At 38.8% G+C, this 19150-nt stretch overlaps 1 protein-coding gene across 14 annotated transcripts in view; it reads left to right on the plus strand.

Annotated features, from left to right (window-relative positions):
* cdh13 (cadherin 13, H-cadherin (heart)) overlaps nucleotides 1–19150 on the plus strand; it is a 333542-nt gene that overhangs the window by 239683 nt on the left and 74709 nt on the right. For all 14 annotated transcript variants that reach the window (XM_040134174.1, XM_040134183.1, XM_040134177.1 and 11 more), the window contains one exon: nucleotides 3947–4087. In XM_040134174.1, coding sequence (XP_039990108.1) covers nucleotides 3947–4087 — 141 coding nt within the window. The remainder of the gene's footprint in view (nucleotides 1–3946; nucleotides 4088–19150) is intronic.

The raw sequence follows: 19150 nt of genomic DNA on the forward strand, positions 1-19150 counted from the left end.
AGTTAATGTGGTGTCTCAGATGTCAGGCCGCTCTCTTTCTCTCTCATTCTGCTCTCTTCCTTTCCTCACTTATCCCCTCTCCATTCCTATGTCTCTCTGACTCTCGTTCTTTCTCTTTGCTTTGTGCCGGGGATCAGCCCTTACTCGAGGGGCTTTGATGAAATCCTTTCAAGGCAGAATGTGATGTTGTGAAATGTCATTCTCAGAATTCTCTAAATCAAGGCCTGTCATATCATTTGGTACACTCGACTTCATTAGTTCTTAATTCAGTTTTATGTCAGCTTTCACAAACACAATCGCTCCGTGAAATCAACTGTGGCTTCCTAGTTTTTCTCCCACTTATGTTTTACAAAGAAAATCAACCCATACATTGGAAAGAAAGCAAGGCTATTTCTCAAGTGGATACAGTGATTTCTCTCCCTCTGTCATTCATCAGTTCCTCTGATGGTCCAAGAGTTTTCCAAAGATCACATTTGGCCCAGACTGAAATATCTCAACAAACTATTGGATGGCTTGTCATGCAATTTTGTTACAGACATTCATGGTTCCCAGAGGATGAATCCTACGGACTTTATGAACATGCTGCCATTTATTTGATTTGTCTTCTAAATCCCACAGGAGAAATGGCCAAAAAGTAGCTTTTTCTATTCACTAAAAGCATTGGTGCTCAAAAAAGTTTAATCAAGAGTTTCCAGACAAATTAACAAGGAGCTGAGAAATTAAGAGTTTGACTGAGAGGAGTATCTCAATCAACATTATGCCAATAGAAATTTTCTGACACCTGGAGGGAAAATTCTCTATCCCATAGTGAATGTGAACATCTTTTCTTGGCCATGTACTGCCAGGGAGTTTATAATTGAGTTGAGACTCATTAAGACGTTGTCAGTCGCCAGAGGAGGCTACGCTCAATGTGTTTAGACACCACTGAGACTGCAGGTGTCCCAGAGCCCTGCTCTTCTCCAGCTGGAGGGCAAGAGTGTACGTCTGTTCAGGTGGGTGTGTCTGTGTGTTTTAGAGGCAGCATGTGCATGGGTTTAATAAACTCATGGGTCTGTGGAGCACCGTCTGCCTGCACAGTGTTTGATTGAGCAGGAGATTTAGGAGAACTATTGATAGAAACACCTGTTTATTGTCTCACTCTTTCCACAATCTCCTCTGAAGCAGCTGCTTGAATGGCTGGAGTTTAAAAGAAGAAGTAGCAAAAACTTGTAGCCTGGCAATTTCCTCTGGACATAAAGTCCCCTGTAAAAAAAAAAAAGCAGGCATTAAAACTGTCTCCTGTTTTTAGTTAATTTGACATTTAATGGATTTTTATGTAGCTTGACATGCCTAATTTTATGTAAATAATGTAAGGAGGTCTTCTATTTTACATTTAAAATTCTACTCCTGATGAAAGTACTTTTTCAAAATTAGTTTGGTACACACGAGATGTTGACCCTAAGCACATTATGTTGCTCCTAACCTCAATATGTCATTTCAGTGAGTCATGTTTCACTGTGTGTAAGTTTCAGGTGATGTGATAATTAAAAAACGATCAAAGTGTCTGACCATTGATCATTTCATCTCCCTCTGCTGCATCCATGAAATTGATTACAGCACTCTCTGTAATTAGAACAAGCAAACAAAGAACACGCATACACAAACACACATACAACTACAACTGCTGCTAAGTTTGACACTGAGCAGAGCAGATGATTTGTGTACAGCATGAGGTGATACTGGTTTACCGATCTTTACCAGCATTACCCACAAAAAAAGGCAGAGAAAAACACGCTGGTGGGTTTAGTGTAGACAGAGTGAGTCTAGTAAAACAAAAAGGATGAATATTTTAAACAATCATAAACTAGCTTTTATCACTGCCAACTGTGAGCTGGTATATGAATGAAAGCATAAAAATGGAAAATTAACATGAAATCACAATAATACATCACTTATACTATTTTACAATTGGTCTTACTGCCTAAATGCAACCATTAATGTTGTAAAAATGACATAAAATTGAAAAGAATCTTTCACTAGCTAACAAAACACTTTCAAAAGAGCTTGAAAAGTCGTCCAATATAACTACACTGTGAAACTGGCTCAGCTGGAGCAGTACCTTAGTGGCAATCAGCTGGCCCGTAAATGGCCTCCCTATAGGCTTTTTAGTTAATGTGTTAAACAAGGGCATAATGAAAAGCCTTTCTTCTCTTTATGATCTCAAAAAAAACCAAAAACAAAACAAGCAATAGTAAGAGGAAGAAAAATGGAATTCCTGTGATTATCTGCTATATAAAATAAGATATTTGGATGATTGATGATTGTTTTGTTTGATTCAAAATGGAAAATGTTAGTGTGTATTCCACTGTGTTAACGTACATGTAACATCTCGCTCCTCTGTGTTTTGTAATAGGGGTCTTTGACACAAGTCTACTTGCACTCATAGGTGAATCTACAATGCAGGAGTGAGCTCCAGCACCATTTTCAGTGAAACAGATGGATGTAGTTTATTAAGCATGTGACAGTTAACACCCCCAGCAGGGAGAAAACACTCTAGCGGATAAATAAATGTTGGCTATACCAGCCCTTACCTCCTGTTATTTATATGCCAGAGTCAAAATTACTATATTAGGCAAGAATTATGAAAACAAATGATCATTGCTGCTATGGTAATTATAAATGCCATCATCTCACTGTATGTATAAACTACATTTCCTCAATGGTTATATAGATTACAGATGTGGCAAGCCAGTAAATGGATTACATATCTAATTTGGAGGTTTGCACTCCAGCTTCAGGAAAGCTACTTTGTAAGCAAGGGCAGATCCTTTTCCCTGGCTTGTATAGAAATTAAGAATCATTACATGTAATTTGTGTTGTATGCATGAAGTAGCATGGGTTAGTTAAGGTTTTACTGATTCTCAAGTCATTCTTTTACCTTCGATATTGAATCAGCAAATAAAAATGTGAAGTGTGAAGATTCTAAAAGCACAGCTAAGGCCACAGTTTGAAAATCTCAAAATTCCTGAATGATCACTATGATTTTACAGATTATGTTGAGGAAAATAGTTTGTCTTTTCAGGCAGGGCCTAGAAACCTTGATCTTCAATGCCCCAAAGCATTGTGGAAGATGTGTGTAAAATCCAGCTCTGACTTCTTGGGAATCTTTAAAATGGATAATTGTAAACCTTAGCGTAGCATGCTTATACTTTCATCCCACACTGCATAGCTTTAGGGACACTTTTTTCTTTCTTTTTTTACCACCCCATCTGTTCTTATATATGTGAATTTCAAAATGTGGATTCCTGACCTTTCTCTAGAGATGTGGCAAGTGTTTACTGGAGATTTTAACACTGGTATGTGAGCGTGAGAAGGCATATTTACAGTGTGATGACTTTTTTCAGCCATACACAGCCAATTTGATGGTGGGCTCAAGCCTATAGCAGACTATTATTTGAGCTTTCAAGCTTTATTAAAGGGTCTTACAGTAATGTAGCACATGGTGATAAGTGGTAGCTTTTGCTTCGAATGGATTAATTGAATCCCTCACACAGCTAATCATTCATCTAAGAATGATTTTTCCATGATTCGCTTTTCTAATAGATTCATCATTATTAACAGACTTTGCAGATCTGTCACTTCCTTTCGGAGTGTATGTGTGTGTTAGTCTTCCCTGATGCAGAAGCTATTATGACCTTGATTTTGTCTTTCACTCTATTAAAGTGATTGTACTTGCACTGCCTTTGTGCTCGTAATATATTTTTTCTGTCAGTGCATTTTCTCCTTGGTAGCTTTCTCTCTGAAGTAATTCCTTTGCCGTTATTTTCCTTTTTTCTTTCTCTTCAGGCATTGAAACACTATCCTTTCATTATTTACTTTTTCATTTTTTTTCCATGTATATTTCTGTTGTGTGTCACATCTTAATCTCACCTTTTTAACTCTGCATCACTGTGTGTTTATTCTCCAGACCCTGCCAACCACAACATATGAGTTAGAGATTGTGGCTAAGGACATGGCAGGAAGTGAGGTGGGCCTAACAGGAACAGCCACAGCTACCATTACCATCACAGACAAGAACGACCATGCCCCTGAGTTCACACATCCGCTGGTGAGAAATATGCCTTTTTTCCTCTCTACTTCTTTTGAATGGTCCATTTTCTTTCTTATCCCCTTGACATTATGAGGTAAAAATGACCTCTGACCTCCCCTCCAGGGAGGTCAGGGGTCAGGATCAGTTACACATAGATCTAATGTATTTCTTTAAGGAATTAGGACACATCAACAGAGCAGACACTTCATAACAGCAAGTTTAAACCAAGGCCTCCTAATGGGACAGATTCTTGCACTAATTAGAAGAATTATTGAAGCATGCATTTTTTAGTCAAAAATGTCAGTTCTACTTTAATTGTCTTTATAAATGGCTTGGTAGAGTATATAACTAGGAAATTTTGGGGAGGTTTGTTCAGTTTGTGGACATTTCTGGTCCCAAGCAGCACAGCTAAAAATGAAATTACATACAACAAACAAGGGGTCAAGCACATTAAAATATGACAATAATTACTGTAAATTCTCAGATACCAGACAGAATTCAAATAATTTCTAGGGGTAATGAAGGTCAGATAAAAAAAAACCTTGTGGTTTAGAATTAGTGGAATTACCAGTGAAATCATGGCTCACATACTAAATTCAGATTAAAGTACATTTTCCCTGCACTAAGTTCACCGGTGCCACAATTCAGTCATGCCATCTGCCGCTCTGGATTTTTCCATTTAACAGAAAAAACTTTTTTTTTTCTTACTAATTTGAACTGGTTCTACTTTGCCATTCCTTTGCTCAGTATTAAGCTACTGCAGATCAACACTTCTGCAGATGTTCTGCAGCCTACAGAATGCTTTGAATGTGTAACACCTGTGCAGGTAGTGTTATGATTTATCTACTGTATCTTAACACTGATCGAAAGTGGTATGAATTAGTGAGTGAAAACTGTTGTTGTTGTTGTTACATAGAGAAACTCAAATGATGAGACTCGTGAGTCTGACATGACTGTTGATTTACTGATAGAATTGGTGATGTACAAATGCATTATATTATGAAAAACCTTGTGGTTTAGAATTAGTGGAATTGATTATAAAGACAAAACATGGAGTAAGTGTTGAGTTAGCATCAACGTTGCAACAACAGAGTCATGTCAGACCCACTAACCAGCTACTCGGAGTTTGTTTTTTCGAACCGAAATGCTGTTTACCTCTTTGTGCCATCTCATGATGATTTTGTCAAAAGCGTCTACTGTGGCTGTTTTCTTTTCCCTCTTCATCCCTCCTTCTGAAAACAGGAAAAAAACATTAGGTCCTTTAAAAAAAAAAAAAAAAAAAAAAAAAAGACCCTCCTTGCAGTTCTAACTTTTGGTTTTGTGGTTTTTAATGGAAACGCCTGCAGCTATTGACAGATTATGAGAAACATCACGCTTGCCCCAACTAAACCTCCCCTACAGCCCTCCCATGATACATTGGGTTGTCAGGGGAGCTTGTAAGGAGCACAGCTCAGATGCTAAGCTCAAGGTGCTAAGCTCCCTGTATAAATCCTCTACCCTCCACTCTCCCTGACCACTTCCAACCTGCCGATGAATCATCTATGACATCTTAGATGACCACCATCATATTGTGAGCAGTTTGCAAGTGTGTAGTGGTGCTGCATCAGTGAATGCTCGCAAGCTTTCATCATATAAATTATTCAACTAAATATTCAAGTCTATTCATAGAACTTTCCAAGACCTCTTTTTTACAAGACTCTTCAGTTGTCTTTTTCTGAAGACAGACGTTTATAAGATATAAGTTTTAAAAGCGCTTCTTCCAGCATGCGAGCAGAACTCAAGCAGAGAAAGATACAGAGAGAGAGGAAAAGAAAAAAGTAGGCAAAGGAATGTGCAGTAGATGTGTTCCTCACTGTTATTTTACATTAAGTCCACTGTAGCTGGGGTTAATGAGTTTACATTTTGTTTGACTTCATACAGATGCACATTACTGAGATAGCAGCTTGAAAAATAATAAGGCTAATGATGAAGCTAATAAGAGTTGGTTATATGTAGTTGAACTTCATTTTTATTTTACTTACATTTTCAATGAAAGTAAATGAAAGCTTCATCATTAGCTTTATTATTTTTCAAGCTGCTATCTCAGTAACTTTCAATGAAAGTAATCTACAAATCTTCAATCTACACTCAATACCCCATCATGACAAAGCGAAAACAGAATTTTAGAAAACTTTGCAAATTCTTCAAAGAGGAAAAACTGAAATATTGCATGGACATAAGTATTCAGACCTTTTGATCAGTATAAGTGGAAGCACCTTTGGCAGCGATTATAGTCTTGAGTCTTCTTGGGTATGACATGAAAAACTTGGAAACACTTGGAAATGGGGATTTTCCGGCCTTCTTCTCTGCAGATCCTCTCAAGCTCTGTCAAGTTGGATGGGGACCATCTGTAACAGCCATTTTCAGGTCTCTCCAGAGTTGTTCGATTCTGTTCAAGTCACAGCTCCGGATGGGCCACTCAAGGACATTCACAGAGTTGTTCCTAAGCCACTTGTGTGGTGTCTTGGCTGTGTCATTGTTCTGTTGGAAGGTGAACCTTTGGCCCAGTCTGAGGTCCTGAGTGCTCTGGACCAGGTTTTCATTGAGGATATCTCTGTAGAGAGGAAAAAGAGACCAGGGTCCCTACAGGCAGATCTGAGGATCTAGGCAGGAGTCAAGTGGTTGTCTGAAGCAGAGACTTCACAAGTTATGGATAGCTGTTTTTGTGCATAGAGCTGCCGTATGTAGGCCTGAAGAAAAATAGAGTCACCCTACATGGGCATCACAGTAAATATATGTCTAATTTCAAAAACTTTTTATCTAGACTGTTTTGTAGACTGTGGAGCTGTTTTATGAATAACTGACTTTTTAAAACTCAATGTAGGGCGATACGGCCATAAATTTAAATCTTGGTTGGTTTTTTTTTCAGTGTTGTAAAAGATTTTCAATTTTAATCATTTTTTTTTTCTGTCTGTTGACACTTGAAAAGCAGCACAAGTTTGCTGCTTTGATTTTTAGCTGTGTGTAGCTTTGGAATTGGAACGGGAGCTAGCATCAGAATCTCAAGGAGACACACATTGCTCCCATCCCACTGTATGCTTTTGTTTCAGATGCTGGAACAGGTTTGTTGTGCTGCTACTTTTATTTCTAATAGAGCAGTGTTTCCCACGGGTTGAGAATTTAGTATTGTGGTGTACATTCTGCTGGTTTAGAGGGGGGGAGTTTGTGACCCTGGTTATTTCTGTAACTACAGTTTACAGATGTCCCCTACATCCCTCACATGCAGACTATTGGTAGAAACCAAAATTTATCGATGTTCCCTAAACACTTCACATGCGGGCTATTGGTAGCCATTAGCTGGGCAGCTGCACACAGAGAAGTTCCTATTCCCCACTCGGTTACTGCAGCGCATGCAACTCAGACAGGTGTGTGTCTCATTAGTTTGAAAAGAGTGAAACAAGGTGTTCTAATGTAAGATTTACCTAAATTGAAACTAGAGATTTAACAAACCTTGCACAGCATGGTGGTCTATTCCGCATTGGACCTTGTGAAACTAAACCATTTCCATATAACTGAAGTAACATGACTGCCTTTCTTTGGTATTATTTCGTCAACTGGGCTGCCATTACTCAAGCTTGTTGTAGACTGGCAAAGCTCAGATGTGCAAGCACCTCCAAGGAAACAGCAACAGTTGTAACTACAGAGAACTCCTGGCGCTCAAAAACGAAAACTAAAATTAAACAAATTAATTCGATATATTGCCAATCCCTAACTCAATGTACAGTGTTTTAAGAAAAAGTTCCCCGTACAAACAGTCGGGATCAATGATTGGTTGTTAGGTATCCACATTCACAGCTCATGCATGCTTCAGTCCGTCTGCTGATTGGTCAGCTAAATTCACTTTTGTTCTCCTCCACTCACTGAACACAGTAAGTCCAGAGAGCCACAGCCACGTGAGAGTGCTTTCATGTCAGAATTAGCTGAACAGCATGCCAAACTGCCATTTCTTTTCCCCTTAGTTATTTTTGAATGGATGAATGATTCAGTGTAATCTGTCTTCCATATTTAAAATCATAAAATCATAGCTAAGGTATCCTTTTTTACTAGGACATTATTTACATTTTGCTACTGTTCCATTCCTTCTGTAGGGGATTGGGCTTTGACCTCATTCATTTATATAGCAGGGGTCTACTCCTGTTTTTATGAGAAGAATCCCTTGATTGTTAGGTCGTCTGAAAAGCCAGATATGTATGCTCCTGTAACGAAGATGGATATTTCTCCTTAAGCATTCTTTATGTCAATCGCACCTGGGGTTATGCTATCTCTGTGTGTTTAGTCTTAGTTTTAGGTGCACTGTTTCTAGGATTTTGTGCTGTGCTGAATTTGATATTACACTATCTTGCTCACATTGTACTGGGGAACTTTTGTGGATATTGTTAAACTTTTGCATCAGCTTATGCTGTTATCTTTACTGACACTGACATACCTTTGTCTGCTCCCACACTGAATACCTTTTGCCCTTCACGTCTCTTGCCTTCTCTGTTATTTCATTCTTCCTCGTCGACCATTATCCTCATCCCACCTTCATTCTCTTCCTCAGCACTTGCTCTCCTCGTTTCGTCTCCTCTCTGGTTCTGCTAATTCCAAACCATGTCTAACTGGGCCTATTCCCCCCTGCTCTTTATAAAAAGACCATGATGGGCCTTATCACTCCTGCCACTCAAACTCCTTGACAGCCAGTCTCTGTATTTTTTTTTCACACTCAATTTCGCAGTCTTTCTCTGTGCCTGTCTGTCTTTCTGTCTGCATCCTCTCTCTCGACCTTTTTCTTTTTCCTTACCTCTCTCCTCTATGATGACCAGGAGAATATGTTTGCCTGCAATCCATCTGTCCTGCTGATAAAGACGTTAGTGGTGATGGGTGTAGCACCAGGCACGTCGCAGCAGGGCCCTGTCAGTGCTGGTCTGTTTTGGGGTATGGCTAACAGGTCTCATGGATTAGTCTGGGCCTTGCATGATTGCTTCACTAGCCCTGAGATACATTCTGCGCTTACCCTGGGTGATATGGTGGCATAGTTGGCCATAAAACCTTACAAAGAGGAAGGGATGGAAAAAGATTTGTCTCTCAGGTTAAATGCACGTAAAGAAGGACGATTGTACATATATGTTTTTTTGTGTGCATGTGTGGATACAGAGAATAGACACATAAATGCACACAAAAATCAGGTTAGAGTAAGATTAGCCGAGATATGTGAATATGTCCTTGAAACTTTTGCAATTTCAGTTTTATTCCATTGGCCAGAGTTTCAGCAGGATGAAAAATCAAATTCCACTTGTTAAATCATGTCAGAAATCACTCATACTGATTTGTCAAGAGTGTAGCGGAGAGCTTCAAAGAGCTGAACACTACACACCCCCGTAAAACAACACAGTACATTTGTAAACATTCTATTTTTAAGCCTACACTGCTATTGATAGGAACAACTTCAGAACATGCCAACTGAAGAGACAAGACAATCCACGAGATGGAAAAAGACGGACATGAAAGAGAGCTTGGTCTTGATGGCTAGTATCAAGACCATGCTGCAGGGAAATACAGCTGATATAGGGGAATGCAAAAGGACATTGATTCTCCTCAGGCTACTGTTCAGCAGCTCAGTAGCAGAATTACTGAGGCCGAAACCCGCATCTCCATGCTGCAATATGGATGCAACACATGGGAAGAAACAATAACTGAACTTGTAAAACCTGTGGCAATTCTCCACAATATACATATAGTTGGTGTTTTGGAGGACTTAGTGAAAGGAGACAAGACCAGCGCATATACTTTAGAGATGACATATCTAATGAAACGATACAGAAGTGCAAAAAATTTGTAAAGGTCAAATGCCAACTCCAAGCAATGAAGGACGTCTCATATGCCATGTTGTATCCTGACTTGCTAAAGATCTCAGTGAATAACGAGCCATATCTTCATGGCCCCCACAGAGACACAGGCTTTCATCTCCATGCTGCGTTGACAGTTACTAAAGAGATTTTGTCTCTGTACACCACCACAATGGATTTGAAATGAAAGCTTCAAGTGTGATTGAAGTGTAGACTTTCAGCTTTGATTTAAGGAGTTTAACAAAATTACTGCATTAACCATTGAGGAATTACAGCCATTTTTATTCATAGTCCCTCAATTTTGGGAGGCTATACATACATAACTCTCTCTTTTTCCTTACCTGGTGCATACATATATATAACCGATAACTGGTCTTAATGTTGTGGCTGATCAGTGTACGTTCTCTTTCTAAATAGCTCCAGGGTTGCATGATATTATTTGAATTATTCTCAGGTATGCTGATAAGTATACTATATAACATTCAACATACAGTGGCAATTTCTGTTACTGTGAATAGTTAAGTTAGTAGAAGATGAACTGATTTCCAAAACGCATAAAGTTAAAGGTGACACATTTTTTTCAAAATTTTAAGCAACAGTAGTGTATTATTTTTGTTTTGCACAATTTGTAGTGAAAAAAAGGAAAGAAGCACCATACAAAAGTTTTGGCACCCCAAGAGATCTGAGCTCTCATAACTTGAAGGTCTCAGGCATTAATTAGCTTGTTAGGGCTACAGCATGTTCACAGTCATTGTCGGGAAAGGCCAAGTGATGCAAATTTCGAAGCTTTATAAATACTCTGACTCCTCACACCTTGTCCCAACAATCAGCAGTCATGGGCTCCTCTAAGCAGCTGCCTAGAACTCTGAAAGTTAAAATAATTGATGCCCTCAAGCTACAAGAAGATAGTAAAGCATTTTCAGGTAGACGTTTTCCTCGGTTCTTTAATTAAAAAAATGGCAGTTAACAGGAACGATGGAGGTCAAGTTGAGGTCTGCAAAACTTTCAGAGACAACAGACAAAAGATTACTAGAAAAGCCAATTGAAAACCCCTGTTTGACTGTAAAAGACCTTCAGGAAGATTTAGAAGACTCTGGAGTGGTGGTGCACTGTTCTACTGTGCAGCTTAAGGTATAGCCATGGTCCTCATATTTACCCGACCTGATCATTATCAAAAATCTGTGGATAGACCTCGAAAGAGCAGTGCATGCAAGACAGTCCGAAATCTCACAGAAATAGAAGCCTTTTGCATGGAAGAATTGGAGGAAATCCCCCAAACAAGAACTGAAAGACTCTCGGCTGCTACAAAAAGCATTTACAAGCTGTGATACTTGACAAAGTGGGTGTTACTAAGTACTGATAATGCAGGGTGCCCAAATTAGTTCCAGGCCCTTTTCCTTTTTTTGTTATTTTGAAACTGTCAAAGATGGCAATAAAAAAATAATCCTACTTAAAATATTAAAGAAATATGTCATCTTTAACTTCATTCCTTTTGAAAATCAGGCCATCTTTTACTTGCTTAACTATTCAAATTAACAGAAATTTTAACCAGGCGTGTAACATGAGGTACATTTCATATTTTATTCCACTTGTGTGTGTGTGTGTGTGTGTGTGTGTGTGTGTGTGTGTGTGTGTGTGTGTGTGTGTGTGTGTGTGTGTGTGTGTGTGTGTGTGTGTGTGTGTGTGTGTGTGTGTGTGTGTGTGTGTGTGTCATATATATTTATTTATTTATTTTCTCCAAAACTGACACAATAATAACAACGTATCTGGGCAAATTTGTGATAGGCAGTACTCCATAGCCCGGGACAGACAGACACGCCTAGTCTCTTCGAGAATAGTGAATAGGAATTCCAGAACCCCATTAAAAATGTCATGGTTGGGGTTTTTAGAGGGACGATTGGAGATATTCTCCCACATGCTATACAAGTTTGAAATGGTATGTAAATTTAAATTTTTTAATCTCTCTTCTCTTTATTTTATTATATTTTATTGTACGTTTAGATACTGAAAAAGTAATACAGAAGTTTAATCGTAAGAAGAAATCAATCATGTTTGCACAAATTGTTCGGTTATTTCATCATTCATTATTTGGTAAGTGTGACGACGACTCCCACTCTGCTTGTGGCTCCTGTGTGTGTTTTCCTGTTCCTGTTTAGGAGGTAGTCAGAGTGGCAGAGGTCTGGAGGATATGAGCCATACCTGAATCAACTTCAGGGATGGATATGTCAGCTCTCTCTATCGCACTCTCTCTCCCTCCCTCTCCCTCTCTCTCTCTCTCTCTCTCTGTCTCTCTCTCTCTCTCTCTCTCTCTCTCTCTCTCTCCCTCTTTCCTCCCAGCAAGTAGGATTTTTGTTCGGTTGTGTTTTGGGGTTCCGTTAGCTTTATTTTTCACATTGACAATTGCATACATTACTTTCTCACATTCATGCACTCACTACACCAATGACACTACTAATTTTTTGTATAACTTTCTATTAGTTAAATAAATATGTTTTACTTTAATCCTATATTATTTGTATGGTCTTGTTTTATCTGGAAATTGGGCTATTTCATATACGAATATGAATTCATTTTTATCACTTCAGGTCGGGCAACCATGCTGCATAAAACAGTTAATCCATGAAGGGTATTACCAGGTAATTTTATTCAAGCGTGAAAAGTGTGATGCATCTTGACACCCCAGTCCCTTTGAGAAAGACTGAAGAAGCACTACAAAGAATTGTGAAAGACCACTTGAAACAGCAAGTCATATTGTCCCTCAAGTGTCAAGTTTGCTCAGAGGAATGTTAATCTGTTAGAAATCTTAAGGCCAGCTGCCTGTCTCCACACAAACTCACAGAGGGCTTATCTGTAAAGGTGGCCAGCTTTTCAGTTTTTTCTATTTTCTCAAAGAAACTGCCCACTGATTTTTTTTTTTTTATTTATTTTTTTTTTTATCGGAACTGTCATTTTTTAAAAGCTTGCTGGCTATAATAGACTTAATATTAGTTAGCATTTTACTTATATTATTAATGATTGGAGTGTATGTCACTGTAGGAAAAGCACAGGTGTAAATAATGTAACGAATGATGACTGAAATCCATTCAGCTACCTCAGTTTAAGATCCTGGTATGCTGCACTTGACACTTGAATAGAGCAGAGACATGTTACTGGTAACACCAATCAATCATTAACCTGTTACCAGACAGCCCCATTTTTGTGCAGAAGCCCTAAAGTAATGCACCCAAAATAAAAAGGTTATTGTTGGTAGGATTTTGGCCTTTTTCTCTTATTTATAAGGCCTGTAGTGGTATCCTTTGTGTAGAAACAACTCTACGACCATAGCCACAAGGATGAACCAATATTGTGTCAAAGCTGTTGTAGTGATATGGGGATACGAAAATACTTTGCACAACTAGAATAAAGAGTCTTCGAGCTTTTAAACAATATGCATTGTACTGTGCTGGACTCAATTCTCACAAGGCTTTGTGAAGATTGAGTTCAGTACAGACCAAAACACACCTAAAATAGTGCTACCAAGGCCAAAGCATCCCGCAGGTGGGACAGTGTATTTTAAAAGATTAATTAATGTGCAGACTTTTCAGTGAAAATGGGATATTTCTTTTTCTGTAATATGTAACATCCGCCACAATCCACTTCTTGACTTGATAGATATATATATATGTATGTATGTATATGTATATGTATGTATGTATATGTATATGTATGTATGTATATGTGTGTATATATATGTATGTATATATGTGATATACTATATGAATTGTCTTGTGTAGGTAGTTTTAGGCTAACAGTCAAAATTAAATACTGCTGGAGACACACTGAGATGTTGACGTTTACATATTTCTTGCTATGTGTTGAACTGGACAAGTTTAAATTTTTAAAAGTTGGGAAATTATGAAGGTGACGAAGCACTTTCTCCTCAGGGCTATTCATGTTGAGTTTCTAGCAGTGGTAATGTGGCAGTAGATGTACAGTTTTGAAATGAACAGTAGCAACTCTTGCTTTCGCGGGGGAGCGAAGGGTTGCGACAGGGAACTCAGAGTTACAAAATTCCTGGAGGAAGAACTCTCCAGTCTGACCATTGAAGAGGGATTGTCCAACGATACCCAATGTAATGCATCATTTATAACACTTGAATGACTGTCAGCGATTTAAAGCGCGTGGTTATGTAACCAACTTTTTGCTTGTACTCCTTGAAGATTTTTTCTTTTTTTTAAACTCAGCTGCATTGACAAATATGAGGGCTTTTCTACCTTCAAAGGTAGAAAAGCGGCTTTTCGGAATGTTAGATTCATTGAAAATCTATCTTTGGAGACAGCCTGAGCAGAAGCTGTTCAAATTTAATAAAGACACAGGTAAGCTCATTAACTCTCCAGGCACACTTACTCAATGCAGGATTAAAGCTAGAGGGAAAGGTAAAAAGCAAGATGGGGGGTTAGAAAGAGCAATAAGTGTGGGAAGATAAGTGATCATGTGCACTTCGTTTCATTTCAGTTTCATGCTGGTACAGTGAAAACGGTGCCTTTTTACAGATTTTTTTCTGTCTACACCTCAATCTGCTGAGAGTTAAGCTGCTTTTGAAAGCAGAGAAAGAAAAGACAAGTGCCTTCCTTGAAAATGTACATGATTCATGTTTAACTCGGTTTCTTTCTAACTTCACTTCTGTGACGTCTACTAAAGTATTTTATTACAAGGGGGCCTAGATATACAAAATTAGTGCATGTCTCCATCATTCAGAGTTTTAAGACTTTAAAGCATTTTATGAGATGTTACATTTAAGGTTCAAAATAATTTTTCAATTTTTTTGTATGTTACTTTTATAGAAATAACTGCTTTCTAAGAACTATCTTGGGAGGATCCTAAATGTAGCAGGAAAGATGAGATGGACCATGAGAAAATTCATAAACATACTCGGAAAGAGAGAGTGAGAAACTAGCCAACACACCCAGGAAGACAAACTTCAAATGGCTCTAATGCAGTGCCCCCCTGCTGTGATGTGGTACCAGAGCTAAATGGAGGCAAAACAGTCTTATCTTGAGAGGTTTAATGTGATCGGCCACGGGTATGTCTGTTTCCTGTCAGAAAAAATCTTTGGGGCAGCAGGGATGTGTCACAAAGTACTTTCCATTAGGACAAATGAACAGCTGCTCAACTGTCTGTCTGGCTGCCTGTCAGTATGGCCCCAGCTGCCATCTGTATTCATAACACAATTCTGACAGACATCCAGGAATAAAATAAGTTGATCCCCAGTCATCTCTGTGTGTGTGTGTGTCTGTCTGTGTGTCTGTCTGTCTGTCTGTCTAATATCTTTAAGAATATTTTGAACATATTTGTGTCCACTTGAATGTAAGTGTGTGCATGTGTTTATTTGTGTATGTGAGAGGGAGGTGGAAAAGTCATATTGATAAATTTGATGGTTAATAGCAGCCAGTATCGCACTCAAAACAACCACTTTTATACTTCTTAACTCTGACTTATTTTTATCTCTGACTATTTATTGCCTCTCTTTCTTCGATCTTTTTTTTCTTAGGAAAGTCTCTATCCATGTACAGTGTATCAAGGCCATAACTCTGCACACAGTAGTCAGACTAGAAAAAAAATGTCGGGGTCACGGGTTTGTAGCAGGCAAACAATGCCAGCTGGCGATGAAAGACAAATTAAATTCCTGTATAAGAAATAAGAGGCAATTTCCATATTAGTGCTAATGAGCCAGAGCGCATTTAGCGTTACTCAGTAAAGCTGGCAGATGTGTATATTCTTCCAAAGCTTCACATCTCTTTCTCAGGCGCTTTGCCAAAATTTCAGGCTTTCCTTGCACCCCCATCTGTCTGAGAGAGGTACACTGATGGTTGTTGAAGGTGTCAAGTTGGAGGTTGTGTGGCATTATATTGTGTTTTCAGAAATCAACCAGCTGTTTTGCCTCTCATTGCAGATGTTTGCTACTTCAGGTTCTGTACTAAAAAGAGTGAGTGAGTGAACAAGGAAATCTGTGACTATGTTTGGCAAATGTCTGGCCATGGTGGCAGGTTATGCTCTTACTGTTTCTAAAGCATTCTGTCTTATTGCAGGCTAAATTGTAATTTAGTTGTCATTTTTCCTATTGTTCTCAGTTTTACTTTGATATTACTTGAATTCTTAAGCCTCAAATATTCCCTTTGTTCCTGTGAATGACCTAATGTTGACACCAATACTGTAAAGTTCCAGCTGATTGATCTGCAGTGGCAGTATACTTACGTTTACCAGCTATTACTGTATACTCACTGATATGCAATCATATTGTAGTTTTGCACTTTAAGCTCCGTGCTTGCATCCCCATGCTACAGTAAAATGCTCATAATGAAAATGCCAACATGCTGATGTTTAGCAGGTAAAATGTGTGCAATCTGGGTTCAGTGTGTTCGCATGCAAACATCTGTTAAGTGGCACTAAACTCATAGTCCAGCTAAGGCTGACGGGAATTCCATTAGTTTTCCATCCAAGAGTTGTCAAGACATCTCACTCCCAAACCACAAGTCATGGAGGATCACACAAGTTATTAGGCTCCATCCTCTGGAGACCATTAAGGTGTGTACAAGATTTCATGGTAATCTATCCCATGGTTGTCAAGATATTTTACTCGGGACCAAACAGGTAGACCAACAGACAGACAGACCAACCTTGCCATCCCAACAGCCATGCCACTAGCGTTACCAAAAATGTATTGCCATCTCAGACCTTGTTAATGCTAAACCTGCAGCCACTGGGTTTCATTAGCTAGCCGGAGGAACCTGGTACTGTATTATCCTGACTATTATATAATGGCACTAACTACAGGTAATAACCTTTTGTCAGTAACGACTAGAATTTAATTGTACAAATTAATTTTACAATAATTCTAGCTCAAATTCCTAGTAAATTTAGCAATTACTACACTGTTAAACAAAGTACAACTGAGCCCAGAATCAGTTGAGTTTGTTATTTGTTTTTCATTAAAACTTATCATATAGCAGTGGAAACTTACTCACCTCATTAGATTTGTTCACACAAACAGCAACCAGCTACTGTGAGTTATTCATTCTAAATGAGACATGAGTGGGCAAACTCTGACACTATGTCATTTACAACGTTAACTATTTTTCCACTGAGGTGACAAATATGATTCAATCCAGGACATAGTGTTTAAATTATATACTATGTATGAGGCAGTAAATTGCAAAGGTAGGTGAGTGAGGTATTTGTTACATTATACAGGATGTAGAATTTATTCAACCATGCTCATTTAAAGATCCATTCCAATGTGAGTTCAAACTTTAGCTTTTTAACCACAGGTCACATAAGTTCTTTACATATTTTCTGACCATTTTTTAATGCATGCCATACAGTTTTAGATTTTGGATGTATTTTTCCTGCTGTTCGAGAAAGAAACTGGTCTCCATTCAGTTCTGTATGGTACGAAAATCAATCAGCAAAATGTTGAATTGTCTAATCCATCACATTGATCATCAAGTCATCATCTACTTTTTGTAAATGTTACATTGTTGTTGCCTAGTAATGTAGTTTAGGTGCAGATTGATATGAAATGATAACAGCAGAAGCACAGCATTACCTCATAACAATAATTTAACCTTGACATAAATTAATGCTGACTTGGTTTCATTGTGATGGATTAGACAAGCAAGCAGGTTTCAAGTCCTAATAGATGTTTATATTGGTATTAATGCACACCAATGGAGGTTTATAACAGACGGAAAAATACATTCAAAATGTCTATGCTGTGATGTACAGCATGTGATATTTAAACCATGAAAAACCTATTAGCCATTTAAGCGAGAGAAAAAAACTTGCATTGTGTTGCTACAGCATGTTCACATGAAAGCTGAAGAGAGGTCACACAGATGACATGTAATAACAAACAAACATAAGCCAGCATCACAATCATAAGTGTAGAATAGCACAAATAAAACTTAAAGTGTTGAAACTGTCAACTGGAACTGCATTATCCATTTATTTGTCTTTTCTTCTTAAGTTGGGCCTCAAATTAATATCACACAATTATCATTTGGCAGCATGACATAACCTTGAACATTTATGGGACAGATTACTGAAAAAGTCAGGCACAAAAGGAGATGGAAAACGGAAAATCAATGCCAGACTGGGTTTTTACTCCTTGGAATGTTAAATGGCTGAAGTGAAGGGCTCTTTGATTTATGGCCACTGCAACTCTATCTATCCATCCATCCGTCCATCCATCTACCCACCCAGCCTACTTACAGTACTCTGTGTGTGTGCAAGTATTTCCAAATATGCATGTATGAATATGTGTGTTGTTGTTTGCTCATTATTTAAGCTCCCAGTCTTCAGTGTGTGTGTTTGTGTGTGTGTGCCTTTATTTGACTCTTGGCCTGCACTGGTCTGCCATGTGGTCCTCTTATTCTGAGACAACATATACACATGGATAAAAGCAAACTTGAAGGCAGACCCTTTTTCCCCTCTTTTGCTACCCCCCCCCCTCTCGCTCTCTCTCTTAATGTGATTTAGACATTTCAGGCCAGAAGCCCTGCCCCATAGTTAGTCATTTCCTTCTAGTCTTTCAGGTGAATTGGTGCTTTGTGCTCCAGGTGGAATTGGGGCCTTATCAGTGGCAGGGCAGGGGCCCAGTGGCCACATCACACAGAATACTGCATTTCCTCCAACCGCATGACTGCTCCACATGATTGAACCCAATCTGACCGGCTGTTGTCTGTGTGACTGTACTGTATTTGTGTGTGTGTGTGTGTGTGTGTGTGTGTGTGTGTGTGTGTGTGTGTGTGTGTGTGTGTGTGTGTCTGTGTCTGTGTGTGTGTGTGTGTCTGTGTCTGTGTCTGTGTCTGTGTGTGTGTGTGTGTGTGTGTGTGTGTGTGTGTGTGTGTGTGTGTGTGTGTGTGTGTGTGTGTGGGAGGGAGGGAGGGAGGGATGGAGAGACAGAGAGAACTTGCAGATGTTGTATTTGAGTGTGTCCTAACGGCAGTTTGAAGTCCAGAGGAGGTTGTTAAGCATGGGAATGCCAATGACTCGCATTTGTTTCTGATCACAGTGTTTGTGCCTTTGAGTATGTGGGGTGGGGGCATTTAGGTAATATTTGTAAAATGCTTTTCATAGCTTCAAGGGTTTTCGCTAAAGCTAATGCAATTGTTTTAATTTCAATTCCATTGCATCTCACTTGTTTAAAATGAGCACTGGGTTTTTTTATGTTTCCGAC

The sequence above is a fragment of the Xiphias gladius genome, chromosome 8 (assembly GCF_016859285.1).
Source record: "Xiphias gladius isolate SHS-SW01 ecotype Sanya breed wild chromosome 8, ASM1685928v1, whole genome shotgun sequence".
Classification (NCBI taxonomy): domain Eukaryota; kingdom Metazoa; phylum Chordata; class Actinopteri; order Istiophoriformes; family Xiphiidae; genus Xiphias; species Xiphias gladius.